This window comes from Triticum dicoccoides, chromosome 7A (assembly GCF_002162155.2).
Source record: "Triticum dicoccoides isolate Atlit2015 ecotype Zavitan chromosome 7A, WEW_v2.0, whole genome shotgun sequence".
In the NCBI taxonomy this organism is placed as follows: Eukaryota; Viridiplantae; Streptophyta; class Magnoliopsida; order Poales; family Poaceae; genus Triticum; species Triticum dicoccoides.
Genome location: NC_041392.1, coordinates 710,430,491 through 710,440,237, shown reverse-complemented (window position 1 = coordinate 710,440,237; position 9,747 = coordinate 710,430,491). Strand labels below are relative to the sequence as shown.

General features: G+C 44.3%; 1 protein-coding gene and 1 pseudogene across 1 annotated transcript; one reads left to right on the top strand and one right to left on the bottom strand.

The window, feature by feature from the left end:
* Positions 1-467: 467 nt before the first annotated feature.
* Positions 468-5,542, top strand: LOC119333982 (annotated as a pseudogene).
* A 986-nt stretch (positions 5,543-6,528) lies between these two features.
* LOC119330315 lies at positions 6,529-9,540 on the bottom strand. The gene is made up of 2 exons (XM_037603418.1): positions 8,232-9,540; positions 6,529-6,964 (listed from the first exon to the last, which is right to left on the bottom strand). The coding sequence occupies exon 1, from the start codon at positions 9,448-9,450 to the stop codon at positions 8,236-8,238; it is 1,215 nt and encodes a 404-aa protein (XP_037459315.1). The 5' UTR covers positions 9,451-9,540; the 3' UTR covers positions 6,529-6,964; positions 8,232-8,235.
* Between the last annotated feature and the right edge of the window lie 207 nt (positions 9,541-9,747).

Below are 9,747 nucleotides of genomic sequence, written 5' to 3'. Positions count from 1 at the left end.
TTTTTTATTTTTGAGAAGAACGCGTATATATTTCCAGGTGAACCTCGTGTCGGAGTCGGGCCTCGTCTCCGGACCGGCCTCTTCCATCATACTTGTTCGTTGGGCTGGGCTGGCCTGGGCCCCCATCACTTCTTTCTTTCATCTAGCTTTTTTTTTGGAGAGAGATCATTCAGACTAGCTTTGTTGGGCCAGTCATATTTGGTTGGGATTTTCTCCTGATGCCAGTCATTCACATATTTGGAGGCAGATCCGGTCCAGCATTGGCAGAATTAAAAATTGTTCATCACCTGGTGGAGTTATATCACCGCGAGGAAATTCTTTGGAGGCAGAGGGCGAGGATTGAATGGCTAATGCATGGTGACAAAAACACTTACTTTTTTCACCTACGCATGAGCCGCCGCAGAAGGAAAAATCAAATAAAATCTCTCCAACGCCATGATGGGCAAGTGGCCGAGGATAGAGCAGAGATGGAGACAATGGCTACTGATTTTTATAAAGAGTTGTATACATCCCAGGGGGGCAATGAGATGGAACAGGTTCTTGAGACCGTTCCTAGAAAGGTGACCACGGCGATGAACGAAATTTTGAACGCCCCATATTGTGCTAGGGAGGTCAAAACAGCTCTTTTTCAAATGTTTCCGACCAAGGCACCCGGTCCAGACGGGTTCCCGGCATATTTCTTTCAGCGGCATTGGGATGTATGTGGCGAGGAAGTTACCAATGTGGTCTTGAAAATAGTGGAAGGGAAGGAGTCTGCCGAGTGTATTAATGAGACTGTTCTAGTACTGATTCCTAAGGTAAAAAATCCCACCCTTTTGTCCCAATTTCGTCCAATAAGTCTATGCAATGTACTCTACAAAATTGCATCAAAAGTTATTTCCAATCGCCTCAAGCTGGTTTTACCTGACATTATCTCTGAGGAACAATTAACATTTGTGCCTGGCAGAATGATAACTGACAACATCATCACGGCATATGAATGTCTCCATTTTATGAAGCGGAATAGGGCGAAGGAAAACCGGTCATGTGCTCTTAAGCTCGATATGATGAAGGCCTATGACAGAGTTGAATGGCCCTACCTGAAAGCAATGATGTTAAAGTTGGGCTTTAGAGAAAACTGGGTAAGCATTGTCATGAGTTTGGTCACCACAGTTAATTTCTCCATTATGTTTAATGGTCAGAAACTGGACATGTTCAAACCATCACGAGGAATCAGACAGGGGGACCCAATATCCCTGTACTTGTTCTTGATAGCAGCAGTGGGCCAGTCGTGCCTGTTAAAATCGAGAAGTTAGTCATCCAATTTGGAGGGGGTGAAGGTGGCACCGTTGGCACCACCGGTAAACCATCTCTTATTCGCTGATGACAGCCTGCTGTTTTTCAAGGCAAATAGTATGGGAGCTACCGAGGTCAACCAGGTACTGGATATCTACTGTCAAGCTATTGGCCAGAGAATCAACCATGCCAAGTCATCTATTTTCTTCAGCAAGGGGGTGCCAGAAAGTACACGTGAAGAAGTCAAGGAACTTCTGAATGTACCCATTGAAACACTGAATGAAAAGTACCTTGGTATGCCATCGGATATAGGAAATAATAAAAATGGTGTGTTCAAGTATTTAAAGGACAGATTGTGGAGCAAAGTTCAAGGTTGGATTGAGAACACAATGTCTTCAGCAGGTAAAGAGGTACTGGTCAAATCAGTTGCCCAGGCAGTACCAGTTTATTCCATGTCCTGTTTCAAGCTACCACGGGGTCTGTGTGAACACCTGAACAAGCTTATAAGAAGATTCTGGTGGGGAAGTAAGGAAGGAAAACGAAAGCCACACTGGGTTTCTTGGAAGGATATGACCCAACCGAAAAGCATGGGGGGGGTGGGTTTCAAGGATTTTGAGCTGTTTAATCTTGCAATGCTAGCTCGGCAGGCATGGCGACTACTACAAAATCCAAACAGTCTATGTGCGCGTTTGCTTAGGAGTGTATATTACCCAAACAACTCAATCCTAGACGCCCCCCTTGGCAGCAACCCTAGCCAGATCTAGAGAGCAATCTGCGAGGGAAGGGACACGCTACAGCAAGGCCTGATCCGCCGCATCGGCAGTGGAGCTGGGACTGTCATTTGGGTCGATAATTGGCTGCCAAGACCAGAGATGATGAAGCCCTATGGCTGTATAAGCAATAATCCTCCTGTCCTTGTTTCGGAACTGATAGATGCCACCTCCGCGTCATGGAATAGACAGAGGGTGCGGGCTTGTTTCTGGCCAATGGATGCTGAAATCATATTGCGCATCCCACTATGCACGAGCAATGTGGAAGACTTTTGGGGCTGGGCTTATGAAAAGAACGTAATCTTCTCGGTAAAGTCAGCATACCGAATGCTTGTCAGTACACGGCAACAGCGAGAGGCTTGGTTAGAAAACCGGGCAGGTCCTTCTAGCTCGGTCAGAGAGGAAGGGGAATGGAAGAAGCTGTGGAAAATCAATGTTCCGGGAAAGATCAGAATGTTCTTATGGAGGCTATCAAAACAATCAATATCAACAAATGATGTTCGTGCACATCGGCACATGGCAAGTTCGAGCGCATGCAATATGTGTGGATCGCCCGATTCATGGAGGCATTCCCTGTTGGAATGTACGATGTCAAGATGTACTTGGGCCCTGGTAGATGAGGACATGGCACAAGCTATGGCAACAACCACAGAGCCGGACGCAAAAAAATGGTTGTTCGCTCTCATGAACTCATTATCACATGCCCTCTTTGTGAAGCTGGCCGTCACTCTCTGGGCGATATGGGCGGCACGTCGGAAGGCCATCCACGAGGGGATATTTCAAAGCCCGCAGACTATCCATGGATTCATCAATAGATACATTGATGAGCTGAATATGTTGGCAGAACCCACGCGCACACTGAACCAGCGAACGGGCTCTTCGACTGTCACAAGTCAGAGACCAAAAGCGCCACCGGCGGGATACTCAAAAATACATGTGGATGCAGCTTGTCGCAAGGGAGCTAGAGGCACAGCTGCAGCGGTGTGCAGAGACGCAAATGGGCTGTACTTGGGCAGCTCGGTGCTAGTAATCGGGGGAGTGGATGATCCGGCAAGCTTGGAGACTATAGCATGCAGAGAAGCGCCTGTGTTGGCACAAGACTTAAACCTGAACCACATAGTGATCGCGTCAGATTCAAAAGGGGTGGTTGGTGCAATCAACATGGGAGCTAGAGGAGAAAATGGAGCAATCATAAGTGAGATCAATAGCTTAGCATCTTCTTTTACTTGTAATTTTTCTTTTGAGGGCCGTGCCGTAAACATTGAGGCACATAACTTAGCCAAGTTTGCTCTCTCGCTAAGGTTGGGCCGCCATGTTTGGTTAGGGCAACCCCATGATGTGAGACGTATCCCACTATCTGTGGATTTTGCTGAATAAAACTTGGTGATTTGCTCAAAAAAAATTCACATATTTTCAAAAATGAACAGTTTTATTAAATTTGAGGAACATTTATTGAAAATACAAACATTTTTAAAGTTTATGGAACATTTTTCGAACATGTACCTTTTATGAATTTTTCAATATTTCAAAATGTGGGCATATTTAAAATTTATTAAACATTTTTGGGAAGCATGGACATCTTTAAAATTTCAGGAATATTTTCTAAGAACGGATTTTTTAGAAAATTGGGAATGCTTTTTTAAGTTTCACGGTCATTTTTGTGAAAATGTGAACAATTTAAAAAACAAGCACATTTAAAAAAAGATGCAAGCATTTTTTGAACTAATTATTAAAAATTTCTCCATCTATTTACAAGAAAACAACAAACATAACGAAGATTTTGATTGACTCAAATTTCATGATTGACTCCCAGGGCTGCAACAAGGTGACTGGCCAAATTTAATGTGAGAAAAGGCTATGGCCTATTCAAAGTTAAGATAGGACAGCACAATGTAAGAAAAACCGAGATAAATGCAGAACCCAAGCAACAAAATACATCCTACTATCGGGTGTAGTTACACTCATGTCATATATATATTAGATACATCTGTTTGAGCGACAACTAATATGAGACAGAGGGAGTATATTATTATTTTTAATCATTTTTACCCTATCCATGTCCCATACGTATAGGGCCGATATGAGGGGTGCAGCTGGGTCGAGATTTTGTGACCGGTCACTGACCGGACCATCCGCCCGGAGGAGTATGGTTGGAGATGCTCTAACGTCATGGAGTTTGTATAGGGTTCATGGCTGATATGATCCACTCGGACTAGTTCATGTTATGTTGTTTTCATGGTACATGCTATTCTGTAATTGGTATTCATGGCATCACTGGATCTGGGAAATCAACACTTGCACAGTTTGTTTATGATGATGAGAAAAAATTACAAGCAAGAGAAAATGGAAGGCCATTTTGATCTTGTCATGTGGATTCATGTTTCTCAGAAATTTGATTCGGATTCCATTTCCTGGGAGATGTTTGAGGGGGCTACACAGAAGGATTACCCGAAATTTAATAGTCGTAGTGTCCTAAAAGAAAATCTGGAGGAACTGCATGGAAGACAGATTTTGTTGGTTCTAAATGATATCTGTTACAATAATAGGAATATGAGAGACCATGAGGAACAAATGCTTACTCCGCTAAATGTTGGGAAGGCAGGAAGCAGAATCTTGGTGACTAGTCGAACTGGAGATGCATTATTAGCTACGGGTGTTGTAAAAGAGTGATGTATTCCAATATCTGACCTGGATGATGAACTGTTCGTTGAAATGTTCATGTATTATGCACTTGGAGATGCAAGCATAGATTTTCATGATTGAAGAGAACTTCAAATGGTTGGAGAGGACATTACAAAAAAGCGTAAGAGATCACCTCTAGCAGCCAGTGGGTGCACAACTCAGTAAAAACCCAGAATTTGATATTTGGATAAGAGAGAAAGATCGGGACCTTACAAACTGAGACGATGAGAGCTCTGTGGTGGAGCTACAAGCCTACAAGTATCTTGATGAGCAGGTTAGGTGATGCTTCGCTTTCTGCAGTATTTGTCCTAGAGGATATATTTTGAGACGTGAGGATTTAGTTAAGTTGTGGGTGGCAGAAGGGTTTATAAAGACTAGTAACGCTAAAGAGGAAATGGAAGATATTGCTCGGGAATACTTTGATGAATTGCTGTGGGCCTCATTGCTGCTATTAGGAGGGAAAGAAAAGGTACCTGTACATCATGATATGGTTGATTACATCTTTTTATTGGGACTTATAATAGAAGAAATTATGCACTCTTATCATCAATGACATGATACGGATTAAATCTAACGAGGGGGAAATCTTAGCGAGTATGTTCACTATGTTGACCGGGCTGTGGAAACCGTGGGTACTGAATATGAAAATACGTATCGATGAATCTGGTCTTGCTACATTCTCATTCCCGGATTCTATTGGTCAGTTGAAGCATCTGCATTATTTTGCTTTCATGGGGCCTGCATTTCACAAGCTAACTGTATGTCTGTATCCGATGCTTTACCACATGCAGGTGGTTGATTTGGTCGTTGCATGACATTCGTGTTTTTGAGCAGTGAAGATATATATGGTGAACCTCGTCAACTTGCGCCGTGTAGTCAGCAAGGCAGATCTGGATTTTCCGAACATTGGCAGACTGACATGCCTCCAAATGTTACCATTCTTCACGATAAGTATGACACAGGGGACTGAGACACATCAGCTGCGTCACCTAAACAAGCTTCAAGGCAAGCTGCAGATCCACGGTCTTGAGAATGTTGAGAGCAAGGAGGCTGTTGAAGTCAATCTTGCTGAGAAGGAAAAACTCACAGAACTGGTACTGATGTGGGATCATGATCGCTTTCGCATTCCAGGACCAAAGGTTCAAGCAGAGGTACTTGAGGGCCTTTGCCCATCGAAGTATCTTGAAAGACCAGAAATCAGGAATTACCATGGTAGGAGGATACCGAGTTGGCTGATGGGTAAGCATAACGGCAAGAACTTAAGTTCTGCGGATGCCTTACCAAGTAATACAGAGCACCTACTGCTCAAAAAAAGGTAATACAGAGCACCTCACATTACTCAAGAAGAATGTGATATATAGAGATCGGTGATCCAATTTGGCAACAGATTGAGCGACTACAGTGATACACATAGAGATCGGTGATGCACATTCAGTTGGTCAGGCATGCGTACTCTGCAAAGCAGTGGTGCGCCTGAGAATCACCGTCGCTGCCTTGTAGTATGTCCCTCTTCGTACAGTATGAAATATTGTGCCCAGCCGAGAAGAAAGAATCCACAGACCACTGTGTGTGCTTCTCCAGTTGCGACTTGTCTGTCTGCAAACAAACAAGGCTTAACTAAAGTTGGCACTAAATCTGTAGACTCTGGTGTGGTAAAATGGGAGTTCCATGTGCCAGAGTTTACTGCTGGTGATGTCATGGGCGCTATGCACCGACTTGTCTCCTAATAAAGCGCTAGCTTCACCCTCAAAAAAGAAAATACTTGGGGAAAAATGTGACATGGAAATATACTTCAGCTAGCTAGCTCTACCATAGTTGTTGGTTGATTGAAACTGTCAAATTCATGGTCACATTCACTCTTACGCATGGAGCAGCAGCCACATTAACTGAAGCTACAAGCACCATGCAAATTAGAAAGAAAAAAAATTGACATGGAAATATACTACAGCTAAATCTAATAGTACCACGGTTGTCACTTGACTGAAACTCTTAATTCCATTTGTCACATTCTTAGTCACGGAGCAGCTCATTCATGTTACACCATGTTAACTGAATCTAGAGGTAGCATGGAAATAAGAACAACATACAAAAGACCACAGCCAGGTGAAATCCTTCAGATTGTCACGCGCCAACTTGTCGGCTAGGTAGGTGTTCAAATCTGCGAAGAGAATCCACACTATCAGAACCCAAGGTCGCTTCGAACATATAACACTGATCTGATAACAACTCCCCTGAATCTGGACAAACGAGACAAAAAAAACTCAGACAACACAAGAAGAATTTCCACTCAATTTGTGCATATTTATTCAAGAGTTGTACCACCTCAAAGGAACAAATATTTTGGACTTATATTAGGTAGGTAGTATCACAGGACGGGGCATAATAGTATAATATTGATCTCAACTGAATCTGAAACATGTGACTGCGAACACTCAATTCAGTGAGCTTAGCATCAACACAAGTTGGGATACACAGCCAGACAGACGCACATGAACATAAATGAATTCAGATCTAAAAAACTCATACAAAATTCGTTTTGCAGGAATTCGTTTACTCCCTACGCACACTCTATCAGTATAACAAACTTCCAACTAAACAAAGAAAGAAACTACGGGTGTTGGTAGAAAGAAACAATGCAACCACCTGAAAACTTCTTATGTTTCAGTCAATCATCACAACCAATATGATTTGCTTGGAGATTCAGAGCACAACCATGATACTGAGGATATCAGAGTGGTGGAGACATTGACTGCAATAAAGAACAATTTCAGTTGCCCGTGCTGATAAGCACTCCCTTCCATCGCATGAGGTTGATTCAGATAAAACAACATCACCGGATAAAATCTCAGTTGCCTGTGAGAACAAGCTCTTCTTATTTAGAGCAGTGACTCAAGATCTTAATTGTGACCATTCCAGCTATGCAGGTTTATCTCAAAACAACACTAAAGGGCAGCCCCAGTGCATGTAGCTCCTGCTTGCGCAGGGTCTGGGGTATCTCAAAACAACACTGCAAGATAAAATTATACATCTGAAGATGACTAAAAGAGAACTTTTCTGCCTCCTTAGATCTATCAAACGAAAAAGTGTACAAAATGGGCTGTCTTTGAGTGGAATGCATTTTCTCAAGGTAAAACAATCCAAGGTAAACCAGATATAAAGTTGTATTCCTTTATGCTGATCTTGACCATCAAAACTACTCCTCGAAAACAATTATAATGACCTGGTGTTTATAGTGATTCCATCAGGACTCATGCATAAGCTACTCATAGTGTACAAGCTGATTTCTCTTGCTAACCCCATTCTCTTTAAAAGGCAACCGAAACAAACAAGACAAGAAACACAATTATGTTCCTGAGCTTTCTTAGTTTTCCCATGAGCACAAGAAATGAGACGCTACTAAATCAAACAAGAATTAGCAATTGTCATAATGAACATGAAGCAATAGACAAGTCATGTGATATTTACGAAGCAAAAGAGATAACTTGGAAGCAATAGAAACTTTACCACTTCATATTCTACTTGAAGACAAGAATGATGGTGGGAAGTTGATATATGTGTGTGTCCGATATATAAAATATTTCGGATCGCTATAAAGCCTCTGTAGCTGGAACGTCTTGAAATCCATTGAGAAATATCCAGCAAGTGGATTCTCTAGAGATGAGGCTTCTATCCTTGTGAAGAGCAAGTACCTCTGTGTTGCATCTCTGATAAAATATCTGTACCCAGAATCTAGTGAGATTGTCTTCTCCATCTGCCACTGGCTAGGACTCTTGCCTTTGTTCCGTGCGACGGTATAGCTGAGATCACAGTTAATTTTACCATGGAAACCAAAGACCCCAAGCCTGCCTTCCCCTGCCTCCACAATGGCTATTCCTCCTGCCGTGCTCCATTCTCCGGGCGGGAGGTCGACAATGGAGAACTCCATCTTGCTGCTCCTGGTGTCCAGCAAGAGCAATTTTTTCCTCCCGAATTCCATCCAGTCCCAGTAGAAGCAGCCATAAGCATAATGGCGCCTGAGAATAAAAGGGTGGACCTGTGACATCTTGGCCATGTCGCCCTCGCTAAGGGCCAAATCACTCCAACCCTTGGACGCAGCGGCTTGCCATTGCCCAGTGCTTGAGGAGAAGACGAAGGCAGCCAGACTAGCTTTGCAATTTGCCATCAAGATCACTCTGAATGTTGTCTCTCCCGCCGCCACCTCCTCCTCGCCGAGGGGAACGAGGAAAGCCTTGCACCGGGCCTCGCTCACCATGGGGAACGGGTGCTCAAGCGAAGCGGCTAGGTCATGAGGTAGCGGAGGGAGCAGGACGTACCAACGGTGCAAGGGGTCGCACACCGCGAGATCTTTGAAAACAGGGGGCCGCTCATCTTTTTCGATGTCGCCTTCGAGGAGGACGCGGCCGCCGCGGATGTCCTGGACGGTCCAGCGGTAGTGGGAGGGGATGAAGGAGAAGTAGAAGTCGGCCGCGAGGTTGAGCGCGTGGGCGGCGGGCGCGGAGGGGTGAGGCGGCAGAGTGGGATAGAACATGCCGCCGGCCCAGAGGAATCCGAGGATTGGTGGTGCATGGAGGCGGCGGAATCTGCGAAGCAAGGAGCGGTCGGTGGAGATTTGGCGGAAAGTGACACAGGCGGCGGAGGCGCGGGCGAGGTCGGCCGGGTCGGGCAGCCGGAGGAAGATCTCGGCCAGGAGGTGGTCGGCGAGGTCCGTGAGAGGTGAAGCCATCTCCTGACCGGCCGGCAACCTTCGACGAGATGGGAAGAGGAGGTGCCGGCGGCGGCGGTGTGTGTTAGGGCTGCTGCCTGCTGGAGTTGGAGAGTGGTTTTTTTCTTGGCACTGCCGAATGGGCTTTACTATGCAAGACTGTGTAACCTGTAACGGGCCATTCTTCTCCCAAAAAAGGCTCAAAATGCTACGGTGTTTAAACTGTTAACCATCTAAACCAAACTCGACAACAACAAAAAAAAAAAATCTAAACCAAACCCGAGTAGTATTTTCTAAAAAAAAAACTCAAGCAGTATT